Source organism: Argentina silus, assembly GCF_951799395.1.
Source record: "Argentina silus genome assembly, chromosome: 4".
In the NCBI taxonomy this organism is placed as follows: domain Eukaryota; kingdom Metazoa; phylum Chordata; class Actinopteri; order Argentiniformes; family Argentinidae; genus Argentina; species Argentina silus.
Window position 1 is genome coordinate 16,431,349 of NC_139658.1, and position 23,507 is coordinate 16,454,855.

Genomic DNA, 23,507 nt, shown 5'->3' on the forward strand with positions numbered 1-23,507 from the left:
TATTTAAGCGCGAAAATGTTGAATTGATTATAATCAATACATGGTTCACTGCATGTCCGTCATGTGTGATGTTCAAACACAATTTTGAATGTGAACAGATAATTGCTGAATCTGATGCTCTTGTCTGTCGACGAAGGTTCTCGGTTTGGAACGTCCTGGGATACCCGGGGAAACAGCTGCAGTGTTAATGAGATTCATTCATCTGATTTGAGGACGAATTTGGTCTTACACGCTGACGTAACAATATTACAATGCAAGGATACATTTTCTTACGGTTTATGAACGTCTCAATACTGTACAGTCACCAGGGGGCATGCACACAATAATGCACTTCAGGAAACCCAACAACATCAGCATTTCAAGACGATAATCTAAATGCAACGCGAGCGTATAATGGATTTCTGGATCTAAATTCATGTCCAGCGGAACTGCCCAGCTTTTGGAAGATCTTCATATTGTATTTTGTTGCAGGAGGGTTCCTGCTGCCCCCGTCTCTCCGACGTTGTTGTGAATTGATCTAACATGGCGACTGTACCAGTATATTGCATCTGCAGATTACCTTACGACGTAACCCAGTTTATGATCGAGTGTGATGCCTGCAAGGATTGGTTCCATGGCAGGTAAATATTTGTATGCGTTATGTTATTTTTTTTTGTCGGTTTACTTTATATTTTGAGAGGTATATTTGCGTTTGACATACTATGTTGCACATTCGCTGTCTACATCTGAATTGCCATAAGAGCGAGGCCGCTTGAAGAAGAAGGCGGAGTTAAATATAGCTGACTGGGTTGTGACATTTTTGTGAATAGCGCAAAAAGATTTTGTCAATATACTATTTTGAATGTTTGTATGTTAGTTTCGGCTGTTTATTTAGTTCCATAAGCCTGCATTTTCCAGCTTTATCTCATGTCGCCCCGAATCGTTGTTGTAACGCGCGAGCGAACGAACGCCAGAACAGTGGGTGTCTGTCTGAGATCAGACATTCGCGAGGCTTATTGCTTTCAATCTACATACATTTCCACTCTTCCAGTAGTTATGGTGCGCATTTGAGATGTATTTTGTTTGAGTATTTATTTTGTCCCATGTTTGGTTGCGCTATATAAAGGCGATTGATAAATCAGTACTCCGTGACAATCATCATAGCATGACAATAGCCTACTTTGAATTCAACAGCCATTGATAGACAATTGCGGAGCGTTCACGTTGCAAGATTTTCAATAAAATGAGAACATTGTACAGTAGATCATAGATCCCCACAACATGTATTTCGAATGAACTCTGTTGGATATGTCATCCTCTAGGCTACTCATCACTTTAGCCCGCCTCAAATAGCCTATTGAAGTCGGTCGCATGCTCTATTTCGCTTTTGTTATATGTACAATGTCCTACACATGTTATACCCAAGACAAGACTACCGTTACTGAAAGAGATATTTTGATCATTTTTCATTTGTTCACTTATTAGAAACACACAGCGAACAAGCGTTTCAGATCACCAGAAGATATTTACGCGCGTTAACATTAACCCTTTGATTATGGGATGGCTACAATTTATCACATTTGCCAAAGGCATGAAACAAATGTATCCTCGCTTGTAACATTGTATTCTCGAATCATTAATTACGATACTTCTGAGGGTAGCCTACTAATGCAAGTTCAGCGAAGGGTTATTTGTGTGTAAAACTTGGCCAATACGAGGCCGTATCTGATACGGTGCACGCTTATTTGATGCTGTAGTAGCCTGATGATGGCACTACATATTTGTCCCAAACTGCTTTATAATGGCAATTGACAATGACAACCTAACCCGTACATTCTTAATGACAACATTTTGCCCTTTCTGTAGGTAATAATACCATAACAAAATATGTATGCCGCTGTCACACTACCTGTATGCCCTCTGTGACATCTCCGAATTAGGCTTTGTTGCTATTTAATGGATGATAAGTGTTCAGTGTATTACACATAAGTGATTGAGCAAGTCAGACACATCATGATCCCATTTACCCTTTACCTCTACCCTGCACCTGTCCTCTGCCTAAATTGATTGACTGATCATTTTATAAAATCTAGCCCACTTCTACATTCTTCTAATTGACAGGCTTTAACCATTGACAATATCAAGGCTGTTGATAAAATAATGTTAATAGTGTCCACAATGTTAATGAAACACTTTACACAAAGTTGGATAAATTTCAGTTACCGGTAGCTAAACTTATTCATAATCTTCTATCATTATTTTTGGTGGATTGTAGTGATGTGGCGGAAATTGAGAAAGCAATATGGTACTGTACATGCTACAAAACATACAGATATGGGCATACAAAACGAACAAGAAAGTTTTCCATGCCTGTATTTGTATGTTATGTAGCATATAGCTTTCTCAATTTCAGTTCCAAACAAAGCTACAATTCTATGCTCCCTTAGCCTCGATGATGGCCAAATGTGGGTCAGTGATTGTGCTGTATCCTCCTGACTGGTGAAATTAAACTTTAGTTTTTTGACATTACTCCTTAAAATTACTACATAAGACTGTCATGAGCCTGTCATTACATGTAGGCCTGCCATTACATGCATGCCTAACACTGAAGCAGGAGCTACTGAGGCGTTACTGAAACCCTCTTACCAGCCTTACAAGATGTCATGCTGGTGACACTTATGGTTGAGATTAGCAATATGATATATATATACATGTCATAAACTGCCATTACATTGTTATTACATTGTTATGCCGAAGTGTTTAGATAAGTCTCAATACCATCCATTGTAGGCATTGTGACAATACATTAAGATAAAGTGTTATTGCATGATCAATCTGAAATCTGTGCTGTATTCATCCGATTATGGCCACAGTCAAGCCCCTTATGGACGGCAAATGATCCTCATGTTGCTGTAGCAATTTCATGAGTTGATGCAAATTAATTATTTGGGCTTTCAATCTTTGTTAGTTAGTTATTTCTGTCAGCATTATTGTGACAGTGATTTTGATGAAACACTTTTGAGGGTACAGCAGGACTCCAGATCTGACTGAGAGCTGTGTGCCACGAGTCCAGACTGTCTCAAACATTGTTCCACCTCTCTAACACATCTTGCTTTCAAGGAATGATGTGGTGACCCTGTTAAACTGTTGATGAGGCGCATGGTGCCAGGTTTTTTTCTTGGCTGTGATAATCCCAGGTTTATGTTATGATATTCCTTGGAAAGCTTGCAAAACTAATTGATGTTTGCTGCGGTCTGTTCTATTATCTAGTTATCCCCTTCAGTTGGTTACAACCGTCATCTTTTCTTTTGAGCTACCATGCCCCATGAGATGATCTTGTATCATTAATTATGTCATTACAGTTAACCATGCTGGCTGAGGCCTGCGATTAGAGCAGTCATGCTGTACACGCCCCCAGATTCAGGTTACTGTTTGTTTGTTTTAATGCTTGCACTCCCCAAGTGTTAAATTGATGACATCACACTCCCCTCACATTCTGTGTGTGGCATGGTTCCAGAGTTGGTGGCAGCTCTGTTTAACATGCAATGATTTGCTTCATGATGTTTACTCTGTCACTATCAACAGCTCATTTGACACCTTATTTATTATGACCATGTATTCTAGGTTACACCTACAGTAGGCTACATTTTCCAGTTGCTTTTATCTAGAGGACAACATGTGCATACAAAGGGATAGTAGTGAAGATCATGCACGTGAATGTAGAACATTTAGGGTTAGGGTTAGCCCTAACCCTAACTTTAACATTTAGACTTGAGACAGTGATTTGTTGTGCTCCTAGTGAAAGTAGTTTCTTAGATGCTGATTATTTGGGGCTAGCCTAGTATGAATATGATATGATATATTATATGTTATGCTCAATCAATGCATTCATTCTCAATTTCATGAACATAACATATCATAGAAAGCTAAACGCCTACAAACTGAGGTCATGTTATCAGTGAGAATGAATACTCCATAGACTGCTCTCTCATTCACAATGTAGACCTATCACAATTCTTGGAATGAACTCATTTCATTTTTTTTCTGGTGCCACCAGCTTATTATTGTTATTGAACAATTGATCTCATACATTTAATGATATGTGAACAGGCGTCTCTTGATATCAATGGCCAAATACTGGACAGTTACAATGACCCCTTTCGGGTTCCATTTAGAACCCTCTGTGGAAAGGGTTCTACATGAAACCCAAAAGGGTTCTTCAAAGGGTGCTCCCACAGGGACAAATGAAGAACCCTCTTTTGGTACTAACTATAACTTTCATGTGATGACAGATAAACTGTATTTGGAACATGAACAATGCAGCCATGTTTGCAATTTCCATAGTTTAAAACCTCACTCCACCCACTCCCTCATTTGAGTTCATACAGGACGTAGTCATGACGAGTAAGTAGTAAAACTGCCCACTGGCCAAAGGAAAAAAAGCCAGCCTGGGAAACTCCCAGGTCAATATGCTTGGAAGCAGCGGCCCCAAATGGAAGGAATCTGCTCTTGTTATTTTGGATGCAGCTGCAACTCAAAATATTGTGAAACAAAGGAGAGTGCCTTATATTTAGAAATGCATTTCTATTGAAATGTATTTTCACTGCAGTTTGTCTTGAGATTGAGAGTTCTGTGTATCAGGAAATAATAACCAACCTTTTTTTTTTTTATCAAGTTCTGAATATAAAAAAACCTCTACACCCTTGATTATGTAAACACATTATATGAATGCTAATTTGAGGATTTCTCTCTGTTGTCTCTCTATTTCAGCTGTGTTGAGGTGGACGAAGATGAGGCTCCAGACATTGATATTTATCACTGTCCAAACTGTGAGAAAACCCATGGCAAATCCACAAGTAAGTCCTTTCAAATCTGCAGCCCTCAGAACATCATTGGGGCACATCTGTAATGTGTGCATATGTTTTGATTATGTGTGTGCTTAACTTTTCTTTTGGTCCTCAGTGAAAAAGAAAAAGAACTGGAACAAGCAAGACACGGGACAAAGCACAGACGTCAAAGCCGTTCAGAATGGTAGTCAAGTGTTCATAAAAGAGCTTCGCAGTAGGACATTTCCCAGGTAAATGCATTTACTGTGTCTTATCATGACAGTATTAGCAAGCTGTACTTAAATCCTTCTCAAACTAACTGTCCATTAATTGGATTAAAGTAGTTCTACCAGGCTAGATGCTTTACAGTTCATCAAAATCTCACAAGGTGGCGCTCTTAGATCACTATTGGAGAACCTCTGTCTTGTGCAATACTTCATCTTGTCTGGACAACGCCCATCCATAGGATTTCTGTAACTCTTCTGTCACAAGCAGTTGAAATAGTTAAATTCTACATGTCTTGTCCCTGGAGTTCAACTGAATGATTTTGTTTTGTTAGCTCTGAAGATGTAGTGGTTAAACTGAGTGGCAGTCAGCTGACGATGGAGTACTTGGAGGAGAATGGGTTCAATGAACCGATCGTAGTCCTGAAGAAAGACGGCCTTGGGATGTCCATGCCAGCTCCCACGTTCTACATTAGTGATGTTGAGAACCACGTCGGTAAGCATATTTGTATCTCTCTCTCTAACTTTTTAATTGCTTTATTTAGAGGCATCAGGAGTAACAGGTTTAGTGCTGTATTTTAAGTTATAGTGCTGTACTTTTAAAATATTCCAATAAGGAGACATTGAACTATTTTCTTTTCTCAAAATTCATAAGTTGAAACTTTCATTTAATGTTTTGTTTGAAGAATATGTCGCATCTGTTTGAATACAACATGCTTGAGTGAGAAAATAGCTCAAATGTTATCTAATTATCTACTGGAGCACTACACATTCTTTTTTTTGTCAAAGGCATCAAGTAGTCTTCAGTAGAGGGCGCCTCTGCTTTACTTTTGTAAAGGGGCTCTGAAATTGTGACAGAGAATTAAGATTTCCTGCAATGAGATGTACATAGTCAGCAACAGTTGTCCAAAGTGATTTTAGTACATCAAGTTCATATTATTTTCTCCTTTGTCTTTAATAATTCTTTAATAACTACTCTGATGTTTTTCTGTTCTAGGTCCAGATGTTGGTGTTGACGTCATTGATGTTACCAAACAGACTGACTGCAAGATGAAGCTAAAGGAGTTTGTGGATTTTTACTACAGCACAAACAGAAAGAAAGTGTTAAATGTGATCAACCTGGAATTTTCAGACACAAGGTACGCATTTATTTAAGTCCTAACTTTATCAGATAAAGATTGTGCAAAACATATTATGTTTCAACAAGGCTGTATTGTCAGCCTAATTCCCTCATTTAAATTGTGTTTCTTTTGCTTGTTAGTTAGATGATTTTATATTTGTTTGTTTGTTTTTCCCTCAAAGGATGGACAGCATAGTGGAGAGTCCACAGATCGTGAGGAGGTTGTCCTGGGTGGGGAACTACTGGCCTGATGATGCTCTGCTTGGGAAGCCCAAAGTGACCAAGTACTGTGTCATCTGTGTGAAGGACAGCTACACAGACTTCCACATTGAGTGTGGTGGTGCCTCTGTCTGGTATCACGTTCTAAAGGTGCTTTGAATACAAATTACTAACTGCCTTATTTAATTTACAATGTGCTCAATCCATTGTTAATGTTAATTATATAGTGAACAGGAAGCAGACTGTCCCTGCTGAATCCTGAGGTTGTTGTTTTTTGCAGGGAGAGAAGATCTTCTTCTTGATTAAGCCCACCTCTGCCAACCTGTCTCTGTATGAGCGCTGGAGGTCATCGTCCAATCACAGCGAGATGTTTTTCGCTGATCAGGTGGACAAGTGCTACAAGTGCACGCTGAAGCAAGGACAGACTCTCTTCATTCCATCAGGTCAGGATGGCACTCCATTCAAAACTAGCAAGAGTTGGCGTATGCAAAAGCATGTGTATTTACAGAATTATTGATTCAGTTATTCAGAATACAGAATCCAACATGTTTCTATGCTAGATTGTTGTTACCTTAAAGGGGCAATCTGGGATTCAAACAATGACAAAGCGTTCTCCCTGCCACTTTATTTGGTAAACAGCTGAGGGATGGGTCTGGAGTAATGTAACCACTCTCAAATGCATAGACGGAGCTATGGATGCAAGGACTGACAATCCATGAGATGAAAATTATAGTTTTAACCTCTTCTGCTGAATGCCCTATTTGACTAATTTCCACCTAAAAACCAGACTCAAACTAAACTACTTATAACATTACAAATATGATGATCAGATGCAAAAGCAGGATGCCATTTGATAGGTAACACCTTGAAGTGTTTGTGTGGATATGCTCAGATCATAGTTCAGAATAACATACTACACATGACAAGGAGATAAAGTAATCAATAATCAAATTAATAATCAAATTACAGCAGACTTTGGGACCAATTATGGGCCCGTCCAGCTTTGAAGCTATACAGTTTTTCTTTATAATTACATTGTTTACAAACAGTTGAATAAAACAAGTTTATATGTTGGGTTCTGATGGGGTGAACTAAGCTCATGAGGCATTTATAAACTACATACAGTAAAAGCTATATATAAATAATTTAAAAAATGGATGTACCAACCCAAGGTTTCCCCTTTAACTGCCATGTTAAAGACATGTAGCCGACTGTATATGAGAACACACTCATAAAAAGGCAACAGGAATTGAAGTGTATTTGCTTGAGTGTGTTGAGTGATGTGTATTTCCTTTTATTTTCCCAGGTTGGATAAATGCAATACTGACTCCAGTTGACTGCCTGGCATTCTCTGGACACTTTGTCCACAACCTGAGTGTAGAGATCCAGATGAGGTGAGGACAAGTGTATTTTTACACTAAGGAGACCATTTTAGAGGACTGTTGGCACTGTAAAGTCAATCTGTGTCTAATCTCTACAGGTGGGATTTTAAATGTTGGTGGTAACACTTTCTTTTACAGCCCAGTTTAAGATGGCTTTTTACCCGGTATTAACCAATAAACTATGTGGCAACTATTTGCTAACAAAGGATACTTTCTAGGACCTCACTGAATTCAGCACAATGGCTAACTACCTTATAGATGACACATAGTAGTGTCAATTACTCAATAAGTCTCAAAGAAACCACCAATGCAATTAATATGCCATTATCAGGTAATAACAGTTTTACCAAGTGCTTTCCGAGTTGACACTTGCTTAACAGCGGGTTGTAAAATAAAGCATTACTCAAATGTTGAATCCTGCTAATAAGATTACAGTACTACGCTGTTATATCATTAGCCAAATGATAAGAGCGATATAATGCAACAGCTTAAATGGTGAGGTTTTTTAGCAGAGTACACACATATCTCAGATTATGATGGGCTATTGGAATATATTTAGCTTTTTGAGACTATAAAATACTAACCACAGTCATTCCTATTCTCATGAGATGTGGTGGGATTTGAAAGCAGTGTGTGGGGAGGGCCCATTCTCAACCTTGGCACGGGGGTAGATTACATTTTGGGACCTTGCCCAGGGGTCAGACATGCTTAACTCCATCTCCCATGAGTCTTTAGACCTGCATAGCAACTGTCAGGGAATAAGTCATCGTAGCTTGTATAAATCTCTTACAGCGTAAAACATCCACATTGTTTATCTGAGGTTCTATATTTCTTAATGTGCTTAATCACCCAGTTTGCTATGTTCTGTACGTTGTACCATGAATGTGTATTTAAAAGTTGAGTTTGTTTCTGTCCCCCCTAGAGCATACGAAGTAGAGAAACGGCTGAACGTGAACAGCCTCACCCCCTTTCCAAACTTTGAGACAGCATGTTGGTACGTGGGACGACATCTCTTGGAGCGATTCAAAGGTGAACATTTATTACTTGGCAAATGAGTTGTATGTGATAATTTATTTGTTTCTGAGTAGATAACATTTATATTTGTTTAAACAAAAAAAAAAAAACGATCTGTTCCGGATATCCACAGTGTGTGTGAATTTACATGATTATCCAAGCACGTATGAAAGAAAAAGTAAAAGTGATATTGGATTTATCTGATTAGAGCTCTGATGCAGCGTCCTGATCTCAGGAGGTCTGCAGCGCAGATGAGGAGCTGGATGTTCAAATATTATTTCAGTCATTAAATCGTTGCATCGCTGAGTTCACAGATGATTAGCTTCAAAAGGCTTGGCTGGGGCAGAATCACTTGCTCCATTACAAGCCTGTGTTTAAACTCTCCTCAGCTGGCTTGGGGCGACTGTTTATATTTCCACCATTTTTTGGTGGCCAGATTGCCATTGTGAGTTCACTGCCAAATTTTAAGGCCACACCAGTTGATACTATTATTCTCTTATGGGGAAGAAACTTCAAGGTCATCTTTTGGGGTTAGGCTTCAGTGTATTAGTGCAGGTACACTAGAAGCCCACCCTGTCCCTTTCCCTCAACCTAGCCCACCTGGCATTTTGCCATCTCTTTGTGCCTCTCTGCTTTAGTTTGTCTTGATGTTATTAATTTACATGCAGTGTGTGGAATATATTTCCTGTAGTGGCTGTGTATCCAGTCCAATGTAATCAATGTTGAAGCAAACTTTACACAAAGGCATACAGCTGATTTAATCGCTCTTTATGCCCTTCAGTTTGAAGTATATGTTCCATGAGTTTATTGGACTAATCAAATGTTATGGTGATTGTTTTCTATCATTATAGCATAATGGATTTAGTTTCAAGAGCCTTTTGGATGATAGAAGTTAGTTGTATTTCCACACCATGTATTACATTTCTTTCAACAGCACTATGAAATGTGATAATGTGGACATTTTTGACAATTTCTACAATTTGTTAATGATAGGCAGCAGTTAAAAATGGAGCCGTTGTCCAAGAATGAAAAGAAGCTTCTATGAAAGTATTATTGAAGTCAAAGTTTTGTAAGCCCCTTGACTTCAAGCTTTTCACATATCTCAGTGAAAGCCCAGATGTCTTAGTGGGATTAAATACATTGTCAAAATATGATCTGAATACTGTATGCTCTTCTGTTACCAAAATATTGCTGCAGGTTTACACAAGGCAAACAAGCAACCAGCTCCCTACCTGGTACATGGAGCCAAAATCATTAACGGAGCCTTCAGGACGTGGACTAAAAAACAGGTAACCTACATGAAACATATAAATGGACTATCTCTCTTTAACCCTTTTTATGTTTATTTTAATATGTTCACAGTATTTCAAAGTCTTTTTACAGTAAGCATCACACAGAATGTCAGTATTTCACATGCATTGACGACTGCTCATATGACCTTGCTTTTATTTTGTCTTTTCAACAGGCCCTTCTAGAACATGAGGATGAGCTACCGGAAAATATGAAGCCCACGCAACTCATAAAGGATCTTGCCAAAGAGATCAGAATTTCAGAGGTGTGGCCCTGTTTTTTGGCTCCCTTTACAATGTCCCATTGTCGAGTGTTGACCTATATTTGAACTGCATGCAGGCTTTAGTGAATTGGGTTACTTACCATGAGCTCCCAACACTATTTCATGTCATATTGTATCGGGATTGAAAAATAAATTCAATAGCAGTCCTCATGATAATGTGTTATGACAATGAGTGGTACCTGTTCTTCTTTAGAATGCAACAAAAGCCATTAAGAGTGAGCCCAGCGCCAAGGTCCCAGTGGAGGAGCCGCCCCCAGTCCACTCAGAGCCTGAGGAGGCTGAAGAGCCCGAGGAGCCCGTGTCCCCAGCTCACATCCTGTCGCCCCCCAGGGAGAAGCCAGCCAGGAAGAAGGCCTCCAAACCACCCAAACCCCCCAAGCCGCCGAAGCCCCCTAAGATGCCCAAGGCACCCAAGCCTCCTAAGGTACCCAAAGTGAAGGAAGGAGGAAAGAAAAAAGGAAAGAAAGCGAAAGAAGAAGTTGTTCCCCCTCCAAAACCCTCAAGCTTGGCTGCCCTTGAGTCCCATGCGAAGGACATCCTGAGTAAGATGGACCAGCCAAAGAAGGGGAAGGTTAGTGGACCTGCTTAACCTACAGCACCTGCCCTTCTCTGCCTATTACATCATTTAAAAACGTAACTACCTGCATCAAGAATTTGTTTTACTATTCTTTTAGGCTGCTAAGAATGTTCTAAGCATATCTGAGAAGGAGACATGCAAGCAGAATGATGTGGAGAAGTTCGAAATTCGAGAGCAGAACAAGAATAAAACGGAAGCTAAATGGAAATATAAGGTAAGTTAAATCATTATTTCAGTTGAGACTGTTTTGGTATGGTTTAAGAACAGTATGGTCAGTTGTGCAACCAAAGTAAACACAATAATGATCCTTTGAACATATTCAAATGTTCTTTGAAAGGAGATGCAAGTACTTGTAAAGCTTGAGAAGCTGAGAATTCACACAGAAACATTTTGGATCATCCAAAAGTGATTTACACACTTCACATCAAAGCAATCAGCAAAAATAACGCTGTGGCTTCAGTCACAATTTGGGCCTGGAGCTCATCAAAGCTGCTCCAGAAACACTCATCCACCCAGAGTTTACCTAATGGAATTACACTATGTCATATCCACGGCATTTCACCTAAGTATTTACATATGCCTTCTTCTTCTTTTTTTTAAAAGAAGGTTGTTGTGTCATTATTGCTGAATAACATGGAATGGTTTTTGTAGGAAAGCTTAATTTTGTTGAACGGAAGACATTAGAGGGCTTTAGTTTTGTGGAAAATTCAATGCCAAACTCCTTTGGAATGTTTGTAGTCACTCCAAGGATCTTGATCCAAGTGCTCCTTAGCATCAGACCAAACATTTGCAGATGGAGTGGATTCCCTGTTAGATATTTACCAAGGTCATCACAAACCACATCTTCAATCTTTCACTTTTGATCGCAGTCGACTCCGGTAAAGGTTCACAGCTTTTCCTTTTACAGTATGAAGATAATTTGAAATGATAGTCTGGGAGAAACAAAGAAAACATAAATAAAATCACAAAGCATTTTAAAGTTTTAAATTCTCAATCAGTACTTGGGAGGTCACACTACATTGTTATGCATATACATTTCTTACTGATAATGAGAATACATATTACACATTCTCAAGTGTCACCTTTCACATTTCATGTATTCAAATGTTGTGCCACTGATTCGATCTGCCTTTTTTTCATTTTACAGAACAGTAAACCAGATTCCTTGCTCAAGATGGAAGAGGAACACAAATTTGAGAAAAAAACACTATTGGGCAATAAAGACAAGTTTGCCTTTTCAATGTCTCACAAGAAATTACTAGGGTATGTATATGGATATGTTTTTTCATACAAATGTTCCATGTATGTCTCCAAAAAAGACCTACCTCTCTGTTGTGGTAGAGGATGATTGCTATGTGGGTATTAGTATCCATTAATTCAAGCCACTTCTCTGATGCTGTCTCTGAGTGAGGGAGGATTGTGCCAGTCCCTTATTGTCCTGTGGTTCCATTTTAGCTCCAAGACGCTGAAACCTCAGACCAACTCAAGTGTTTTTGGATCATTACAAAACTTAAAAGAGGACAAAGCCAAGCCGGTGAGAGACGAGTACGAGTATGTCTCAGACGAAGGAGAGCTGAAGATAGATGAATTCCCCATCAGAAGAAAAAAAAATGCTGTTAAAAGAGACCTATCCTGTGAGTCCTGAAACTATCTTGTATCTATCAAAACTAATGTACAGTATGATCAAGATTGAAGACTGTCATGTGAATGTATTGTTATCATTTGTGATTGGTTTGTTATTGATTGACCTTCCCTTTTCTGCCAGTTTTGTCAAACATCAAAGAACCCATTCAGCAATCCAAAAAACCAAAGCTCCAACCCTCAATTCCCAAGGTACGTACAATACTCCTCTAATTTATAATAATGTCCATGAAGCCCATGGATCAAATTCAAATTAGCCTCTTTGCTGTCCTATTAGAACACTAACATCCAACAAATTGCTTTAATTACACTGCTATTTACATTTCTGTGTCCATGAAAAGACTGCCTAATGATTGATTCTAAGTAAAGTAAAACATTCTACAATATTCTTCCATGAGGTTGTTAATGAATTCCTTATGATTGCATTTAAAAACCAGTCATGTACCAATAGAGATCACATGTGCTAGAGCTCTGCTCTCAGGACAGGGCTAGCATACTGGAAGCGTGCTGCAATTCTCCCATAATGTTCAGACTTAAAACAACATACAGTGTAAATCAAAGGGAGAAAGCGCCAGGATTGGGCCAAGGAACACCACAAACTGATTAGGGAAATAGTTGCGGTGTGAATCAAGTAATAGTGAGAAACAGAATTACGCCAGATGTTCATATGGTTGCTAGCTGAGAGGTTATGGGAGGCCATTTAATGACCTTGGTCTACTGTTTCATAGACTATTTTCAGCATACGCTTAACTGCCCACTCAACCAAGGCAAAGTCCTAATAGCAGTACACACATGTATGTATGTTTAAGCTTGGAAAATGACTATGTGTATATCTCACACTGACGGGACGTAGCTGGAGTCTCTCATGTGACCTGTATCATGTGTCCGTATGTCTGTCAATGGTCATTATGTGTATTGATGTTATTCCCACCTCCTGCACATGTAGAGCGCTGACTCGTCAGATGAAGAATCGCTTCACATAGACACAGAGGTGAAGCCAGAGGTCAAAGGTCGCAATTCAAAAGTCAAGAAGAAGGTTGGCAGTGCAGCAGGGATTCTTGACCTCTTACAGGCCAGCAAGCAAGTAGGCGGGATTGACTACAGTGCCAACAGGTACAGTTATGAAGCCCTTACATCTTTGCTTTTCACACAAACTGTACAATCACTCAAATTCTAAACTCTAACAACTTGCTATAAGTATATTATAAACACAATTTCAGTGACTGCCACACAAGACGATGCAATTAATTGCTCCCACTGGATGGACTATTGTAATTTGGTTTCAATTAAGGCAACAATATTCTGCGTTGCAAATGGTCTGAAATGAATAGTAGTGAGCTTTACCCATCACTCACCTTCTTGAACCAGGCCATTGACTAACATATCACTTAGTGTAATGACAACCAACCTAACCAGTTAAAAAATGGAGAAACAGCAATTTGTCTTTGTTCTAACTGCTATTCTTGAGTTTGAGTCCTGTAAATAATACTGTACTTGCCTAAGAGCCTTTCTGTAGAGTACCCATACAATCAACTGCAGACTAAAGTAATGATTTACACAGACTCTGTCATCGGTTTACGTGTTAAGTCACTGTTTGTTTGATCCCCCTCCACTATTAAGTCAAATACAGGCTGGCCTTAGGCCATTCCTTGTTTTGCTGTTTGCTGTTTTGGTCAGCTCTTGATGGTCTAGTTCCACCACATTGAAAGCTACAAATGAGCAATTAAAGAAAGAAAGAAAGAAAGAAAACATCAGAAAAAGATCTTCATTTCTCAAATTATTTTCCCCCTTTGAAAACAGGCGTTTGACTCAAGGATTGGGGGGAGGAAATGACCATGTTCAATTATAACCATGTTAAATAGGCACTTTTCTCATTGTTTCAGCTCACTGGTTAATGACTTAATAGGCGGTAATCTGGACAGTCTGACAGTTGTTATTTTAGCAGGTTTCCTAAAGTGACAGGCAGAGAATATTTTTACTTCACTTCATAGAGTTTCGTCTGCTCCTGTGGACTTAAAATATGCATTCTCTTTTATGCATTATTAAGTTTGTTGATAATGTTACTTCTATAAAATGATAGTGTAACAGATCATATTTACATGGAGTTAAGCACTATTTAAACACTATTTTCCTCTCTCGATCTATCTTCATTCCCACTGGCTTATTGACTGGTGTATAATGTGTGTGTATTGTGTATTTCTTATCTGACGTACTTACAGTCAGCCACCTGCATCCCCCAGCACACAGGAGGCCATTCAGGGCATGTTGTCCATGGCAAACCTGTCCTCTTCAGACGGGACGTCCTGGAGCAACAGCCAGTCCAAGAACAATAGCCAGTCCAAGAACAACTCACACAGTGCACAGGCCAGCAAGAAGGCCACTGGAGCCAGCGGTGGTGGCAGCAACAACAGCAAACGGCCGACCAAACGCCTCCCGAAGAAAACTCGGAAAAGCAGCAGCATTGATAGTATGGAGATGTTTGATGATGACCAGGATCACATGGATGCATGCTTCAAGGACTCTGATTATGGTAAAATCAAACGATTCCATCGCTCTTCCAGTTTGGTGCTTTATCCCATATCCCAGATATTCTAAAGAGGGCTTCTTTGAAAACTATTATACTGTTGAATGTGTGCAAAGAAAGTGATTATAAGGCCTAAGACCGCAGAGCCTTTTTCCCACTGCCGCTAACAGGTGTCTTTAAAACAGATTGACCTCTGTTATATCAACATGTGGGTCCTTCATTCTAAATTTAACCAGGAAGTTTTCATTAGGAGTAGATGACAGGGTTTGTGTTTACTTTTCGTACCTCCTTTCCAAACCCGCCCTTTAGTGTTGCTCCAATTGCGATGTTTCCCTGCCATGTGCTAAATGTAAAAAAGAAAAGAATTTGCTCCTTGTGAACTCTATCCAAAAACAGCAATACTGACCCTCCCTGCCTGTTAATATCCCATTGACACAAGTTTAGAATTGTTGTTTTAAATGCATTTGAACTGATACTCTAATTAGTCATTAGTGGCATGAACATGAAATCACACCACCAGGGAGGCATTTTATCAAATCACTCAGGCACTCAGTGCACTCTTTTCTTCTTTTGTAAACAGGTAATTTTTTATCTTGATCATTTAATTATCGGAAAGTAAGTGTGTGCACTTAAATGGTTGTGTTCAAAGGGTCTAGGTGCAAGCAGGCAGAGAGGGGGCATTGAACAGCTGTCTCACAGCTGTCCCACACGCCTCTGCCCTCACAGAAAAACATCCACCATTTTAATCGGTGGGAAACCAAATACAAGTGGAATGCACACAACATATGAAGCAAATCGCTTTGTTGACCTTCGCTATGTGACATCATTTTTCAGAGAGGAATGTTTAACTGCATCATTTGTGTGCATCATTTTAGGAACATTTTTTGGGGGGAAATTGAGAGATGTAGAACATTGTATTTTGATCTAGTGCCCAAGGAATAGAGGATGCTGGGAACAGTGACAGACAGGTAGCTTTGGATCAGACACAAGTGTTTACAGAACAGATGGTGTGTTTGTTTCAGTTTACCCCTCTCTGGAGTCGGAAGAGGATAATCCTGTCTTCAAATCCAGATCGAAGAAAAGGAAAAGCTCTGATGACACTCCATACAGTCCAACAGGTACTTTAGACCTTTGACAAAGTATAAAGAATAGCAACTGGGTGTGCTGTTTTAGATCTTTTGGAATGTACTTGTCTACTCTGAACTCTTGGTTTGAACGGGTTCTTATGTCTCTGGTTGCAGCACGTGTCGGCCCCTCAGTCCCTCGACATGAGAGACCAGCGCGAGAGGGAGCACGAGTGGCCTCCATAGAAACTGGACTAGCAGCTGCTGCAGCCAAACTCTCTCATCAGGTCTGCTGTCTCTAAATGAACCTTTCTCTAGTGGTGTGATTGCGAACCAACACACTACTGTTTTTCGCCATACTTATTTTTCTTATTATTATTCTCTTTTCTACGGTGGCGCAGTACTGCCAAGCACCCAAAAAAAAATCCTGTTGTTTTTTATGAGATAATTATCATGTTAATACGATGTGATGATCTTAGATTAACGTGAAAACATCTTGTTAATACAAGATAATTATCATGTTAATACGAGATCATTAAAATACCTGATCATATAGCCTACATAGTGATTATCTGATACATTCACTTGCATGCGTGGTAATGGCACAATTGGTAGTATTAATTCTGCTTTACTTTCTTCTTGGCTTAAGACATAGCGAAATGTTACTGTCCTTGAGCATAGTATAGGCGGTATTGTTATCTCTAGCTAGCTAGCTCTGTCTTTTACAAATCGAGACTAGATACAGTAGCATGCTGCATCAGTCTCGAAATATAGCAAGCTAAATCACTAGCAAGCCAGGATTACAAGCTGCCCACTGCTTCCACAATTTCCAACATTTTCAGCAGCTAACACTCAAGTTTCTATTGCTTAGTGGTAATGATAATCCAGCCCTACACACCAAGTCCCAAATCCAAGTCCCACCTGCGGCAAAATATGTAATCATACCTTACTGTTTTTTCCTGTCTATCTCTCACTTTCTCTTTCTTCGATATAGAAATTACATTTATGTTGACTTAGTTGGGTGACTTAATTGACTTGTAGTAGATGGAAGACTGGATGCTCTCTCTACCCACTCCATGAATACACTGGTAAAGTGACAGTAATCAAAGAGTACCATGACAACGACACTGTTTGGGGACAAATATAGCAAGTTTGTATTAGAAGCTCCATAGGAGACTTGTAAATATAGCTATTTTAGCTATTTTCTACCTTGATTACATTTTCAATTTGATATTCAAGACGTGTACTGGTACAAGTAACATGGCTAACGTGAGGGGTCGCTAATATTGCTGAAAACTGACTTTTGAAAATAAATCTTCTAACCTGTACAATATTTTACACTGTCTCAGTTTCTGGGATGATGGAGAAAGCAAAATAATTAACACTAGTCAGTTTTATTACGGTAGGATCAAGTTTGACAGCCAAATCATGCATTATCATGTCAGTTTTAAAGAGCTGCACGCTTGTTTAGGTGTCTCCAGTGAATTACCCAAGGCTCTTTGCAATTCTTCGAACCCCACTGTTTACACTGTTGAAGCTAGGAACACCAAACCAACTCCAACATTTTCTGGAAACTCTAAATTAAGTACCCTGAAGAAATTGTTTTGATATTGTTCATATTGTACAAATCAGCTTGGGGTTTATTAGTCACCATCTGATCTTACTTGAAGATATCTCATATCTCATTATGTAAACTTCTTCCACTAGCAGAGCAAACACACAACGTTTTTCCTTAAACTTCCCTTCCTAGTTACATATAATATCTAACATACATACTGAGTCCAAAGAGTTACATTACATCACAGTGATTTAGCAGACACTCTTACAGAGCCACACAACTGAACACGTGGTCCATGTGGACATTGAATCCACTTGGTGTTGCCAGCATCATGCTCTTCCCAACTGACATCCCATATGTATTTAACAGGAGGAGCAGCAGAAGACCAAGAAGAAGAAGAAGGCCACCAAAAAAAAGACATTGCCGTTAGAGGAGGAGCCCCCGAAAATCTCTCAGGACAGTAGCTCGCCAGAGCCCAATCTGGACTCTCAAGATGGCAGCCTGGCAGACCACGAGTACAGCACTGGAACAGGAAAGACACCAGGGGGTCCACAGCCCATGGCCCCAGGAGTCTTCCTCACCCAGAGACGGCCCTCCACATCCTCCCAGAACAACTCCACAGCAAAGGTGGAGCGTGCGGCCTCAGCCGAGGCCAAAGGTGAGTGAGGCTGGATCTCATCCTCAGTATGGGAGTGATGAGGGTGAATTGGCGATTTGTTCAGCGTTTATCACTTTACATAAAGTTGCCCCTATACCTGAGTAGTAACACTGTAGTTACTCTAATAACATTGTATAGTCATTTTGTAATTGCCTATAGAAGTTGAGCTGAGTAGGTACAGTATGATCTGTAAAGAAAGAACTCCATGTAACACTGTTTACTTTAATAATATTTAATTAAAGTAATGATATTGTATAATTTAATCTTTGATTTGATCTTGTTTAATAATAATCACTAACATTTTGGCCAAGAGACCTTCTTCAAAGTGTAAAAAAAAAAAAGGTACACAACTGGAATTAGGAACAGTCCGATTAGCTCAACTCCATTGCTAGGCAAATTCCTACACAGTGTGTTTGCAATACCATATCACCATTGAAGACTTCATAACTTGCTTATATGGATTTTCAGCAGCACTACGTACTGTAGCTGTGATTTCACTGTATTGCTAGTTATTACGTAAATACTGTACAGTCAATCAATGTTTTAGTTTCTTTCACTCAGACACTTAAGACAGCATCGATTCATCTGGTCATTGAAAGAGGTAGTAGTTGTTGAATTCATTCTTTTCTTTTTTGACAAGGTTTTTGAAAGTCCTCACCCCACCTTTTTGACCCTCTCTCACAGCAAAGCGGCTAAAGAAAGGCATGGCGACAGCCAAACAGAGACTTGGAAAGATCTTAAAGATCCATCGGAACGGGAAGCTCCTTCTGTAACGCAGACTATGTAGGACTGGGATTTGCTCTTGATGTTTCGGGCTCATGAACTGGCCCTATCCTGACCCTCCTCATCACTGATCAAAGCCAACAGCGACAAAAACTGAAACACAACGGGAGAAGAAACAAATCACACATTTTTCAATTTCTAAGAAGAACATCACTCAAATAGGTTTTTGCCTCTACTTATACTTTATAACTTTCAGATATTAAAGTGTACAGAATACCTGCTATAAATATTTTTTAAGAAAAAATGTGTCTCATTTTACTACAGCTGTCAGTTTATCAGGGGTTGCTAACCATGAGATAGAAGTACGTTGCAGTCATTCCAAGATCCTGAAAGTATCCCTTGCATGTATTCAGTTGCATGCACGCTTTTGGGGTTGGGGTTCTGGGGTTTACAGGTAATTTAGGGAATTCATTCCTACTATTTGGATGCGGCTTATCATTGCCTCATGTTGTTCAAGAATACAGTGACTCACTGAGCAAGTCCTCTCAGATTCTCCCTTCATCATCCCCAGATCAAGACTTTTGTTTTACCTTTGTTTGCTAAGCACTATCAGTGATAATATTTATTGATCTAATATAATGTTTCATGTCATACAGTAGATAGGAAAAAAAGCCACAAAGGCACTTACAGAATGAAACAACTATTAAGCACAAAAATTAAGTGATTTTCGGAGTAATATTTAGATGTTGGTTAGAGCGTTGAATTGTTTTTATCTATTTTTTCTATTATGTAGAACACAAATTAAAAGTCCTTTTTTTAGATAATGTTTTCACATCCAAACAAACATATCAGTTAAGCAAGCATGTTTTTGTGTAATTTGAGTGAAGGCTGTCTATAGACAACATTAATTGGCTTCTTAGAGTACACATCAAATAAGCACATAAAATAACACAGTGGAAAACCACAATAGATTAAGTGGTATCATAATGCATATTTAATTAGGATTACATTGGTGTTTACATACTAATATTCCCTAACCTAACTATTACTGTATTGCCAGTAAACTAACTTGTTAACTTTGTTGATTTTCATATTTCCCACAAAACCAGAATTTCCAAAATAAAAACACTAACTAACTGGGACCTAACGACCCGATGATAAGCCTCATCCATTGCAGTTTCTATGGCTACATGGGGATACTTTCTCTCTTCTGTTTGTTTCACAGGCAGCACCGATAACCTAGACTGAAATATGCATTTATATTGCTTCACAGTATGTAGAATGTAGCTTGTACATAGCCTTTTAAATGACTACTTTTTGTATCCTTTTCCCCTTAATACTTCATTATACATTTTTACTAGTTTTTGCTAATTATAAACAAATATATATGAATATATAGATATAGTCCTTACTTTTGATTTTATTAGATACATGATACAGTAGCTGAGCTTAATTTTTAACCATTGTTTTTTTATTATTAGACTAAGGTGTTGCCTGGAAAACAACTGAAGAAACAACATAACATTAATTGTCATATGGCCTTACATACACAAAGCTAACTGTATTGTGATTCTGTTTAAACAAGAGAGGAAGCTTTGAGAAAAAAAAACACAAAAAGAGAGAAAAAAAAAGTTTCTATGACCAGCCTCTTGTTGAAGTTCTAGTACCCTGATGGGTTTCAAAATTATTTTACTAGCACCTTGTGAAGTGTTTTCTGTGTCAGTGATGTAATTTATTAATGTTTGTAGCTTTTTATACTTGTACAATTCTTAAGAGTTTTGTTTTTGAATATTTTATCAGCCTGTGAAATTCCCCTTAGCAAGCTAGTATGAGTACGTCTTTGGCATCACTGAGTTATCAGGCACTATGAGGTCATGTTTAACATTTTTCTTATTGTTCTCACTCTGTCAATTTCATCCAAGGTCATCAGTCAAGAGGTTACATATTATTATGATTATTATTATTATTATTATTATTATTAAGCAGCTATGTTAAACATCCATCATGCCATTGATTTTATTTTTGGTGAAAAACTATGTACATTCTTAACCAGTTTTAATGTGCTAATCAATAGCAGTGTTTTAGTCACATGTAAATCACAAATGAGATACACTCAGATCAAACTTTGTCAATGGAACAATTTCAGGTTTTTATTTGTACAATGTGTGTTGCTTTGTTGTGTTTTATTTTTGTATGTCCAACCTATTAAATGCATCCACTGTGCCAGGGCAGTGAATGATACCTGTTGTAGCTGTCTTCCCTTACTGTTACATACAGTACCTTTATGTATTTTACAGCCCTTTATAACCTGACGATATATTTTTCTGTATTCAGATAATTTTGTTTGAGGTATGTCTCCCTTTTTCTTTTTAGATTGCAAGAAATGTTGAACTCAGATAAGCAAAAATATTGTTGTCGAATGAATATGATCGTCACCCTTGTTTACTTTTGCAATACAGTTAAAAGTGGAAAACATATTTTGTAATGCATTCCTCTAGCATTTTTATGGGATACCTTATGGGATAATTGACTCTTTGGGACATGCCATGGCAATTACTTTTAAAGGCTACTGTAGTACTCTTGTATTAAATACAATCTCACCATTTAGAACCACAATGTCCGTAGGGATTTGAGAAACACATTTCACTATTGCTCATTAAAAGTGTTTCAGGCCAGGGTTCAACAATTGAACTGTTGCGGGATAAGTCTCCCCCCAGGCCATGAGACATTGGAGGCTACCCGCCAGTGAAACACTTGTGAGCCTAGCCAAGTCATTAATTAAAGTCAATCCAAGGTCAACACCATTATTGTAGTATTAGCATAGAAGGATTCAAATAGTAGGAAGCACTGGCCACCGCACTGTCCTGTGCGGCACTTGTTATATCTGGAAGCCTGTTAAGGTTCTAGGTACTGATTATTGCGTAGACGTACAATACACAACTTTGGGTTGCTGTGTATTTTTCCATTGGAGAACACCAATCTCTGTTTCATAATGATCTCCCAGTCAAAGTGGTCACAACGTGTCTACACCATGTCTGCAAGAAGACCTATCACAGCAGCGTATATGCACCACTAGATGGGGATAGAAAAGCCATTGTCTTCTCAGTTGGAAGATACGAGTTCAGGAGTATTTCATAGATTTGTATCAATGCAAGAAGAATAAAAGTGTGAATAAAGTGTGATCCTATTAAACACCCACATTTTTTTTCTTCATAAATAATGCCCAGTATACTCATGGTTATTCTGGACTCTTGTCAATATATGTACTTTGGAATATAAAAACAATACCAAACATTGTATTCTAAATGTAAGTGAATGACAATAAGTAGATTATTAATTTTTTGATTCAGCGAAAACACTATATCAACTCCAAAACATATCTCCACAAGCAAATGATTACAGGAAGAATTGAATAAGATTTGTATTTAAGTTGTTCTCAGTTGCTTCCCATTGCTCTGTGACAAAAGCCCCCCTGTTGGATGGGGTTCATTTTTCAAATAATTTCACATATAACAACCTTCAGTTATATATTTGTTATTGTTAGAGATTGTGGAAAAGTGCCACTATAACATAAAAAGTCTGTTTTTGTGATCAACATCTGACACGTGTCTTCAACAGCAAGGGAATAGCCCATGTAAATGTATAACAGTAAACTAAACTAACAATGTCAGTGGCTGCCTCATGGCTAAGTACTTTTAGAGTATATTAATGATGTTTATCAGAAAGGTCGGTCCTGAGAAAGATTGCACAAGAAGACTATATATCAAATCTGACTTGTTTCTAGCATCAGTTTGTTTGCCTCCATCTAACAGTGTTTAATAAACATTGTTTTAGCAGTTAGTTAACGTCAGATCCTCCATTTTAAAGAAATTGAGTATAATGGATTTTAAGAAAATATGTAACTATCTAGACAGCCTTAAAGCAGTCATGGGATTTTTTTTTTTATCAAAGCTATTATATATTTTGCATGATTTTTTGGATCTTAAGTCACTGGTTCTTGACCCTCTTTCTACTCTGGTTAGTGTCAAAGCGAGTTGTTATTGTTACCTAATTGTTAACACAAGTCTTGAAGTGTTCCAATGTCACTAACGAAACAATCACATAATTTGTGCTCCTTGGGTATTTGCACCAACACAAAAGATTATTATTTATTTTTTACATTTTTACTTAATACTCATAAATAACTATGAAATAACTATATTATTTTCTATGTGTATACTGTTATGCCATGATAAATGAAAATAATGTGAAAAGATGGAGATAAAACCTTTTTTTTTTTTTTTTTTTAAACAGACAAACCTTCAGTATCTGGTGTTCGTGCTCCAAGTGAACAGTAGATGGCCTGAGTAGTGCAAAAAAACACCTCAACCTTGAATTTAAAAAAAATCCAGCTGTTGCCTACTTCTTCCATTTTTGACCATGCCC

General features: G+C 38.4%; 1 protein-coding gene across 2 annotated transcripts; it reads left to right on the forward strand.

The window, feature by feature from the left end:
- The first annotated feature begins 223 nt into the window (after nt 1-223).
- phf2 (PHD finger protein 2) lies at nt 224-21,329 on the forward strand. 2 transcript variants are annotated; one of them, XM_083669220.1, is made up of 22 exons: nt 224-620; nt 4,750-4,835; nt 4,942-5,056; nt 5,365-5,525; nt 6,027-6,168; nt 6,332-6,518; nt 6,649-6,811; nt 7,675-7,762; nt 8,673-8,779; nt 9,962-10,053; nt 10,230-10,319; nt 10,531-10,908; nt 11,012-11,128; nt 12,062-12,177; nt 12,370-12,548; nt 12,680-12,747; nt 13,502-13,668; nt 14,775-15,085; nt 16,102-16,197; nt 16,321-16,430; nt 18,071-18,359; nt 19,044-21,329. In XM_083669220.1, exons 1-22 carry the CDS (start codon nt 523-525, stop codon nt 19,130-19,132), a joined length of 3,249 nt encoding a protein of 1,082 aa, XP_083525346.1. In that variant the 5' UTR covers nt 224-522; the 3' UTR covers nt 19,133-21,329. The 2 variants fall into 2 exon arrangements, with proteins under 2 accessions (XP_083525346.1, XP_083525347.1); XM_083669221.1 differs by having other exon boundaries at nt 14,796-15,085.
- Nucleotides 21,330-23,507: the final 2,178 nt, after the last annotated feature.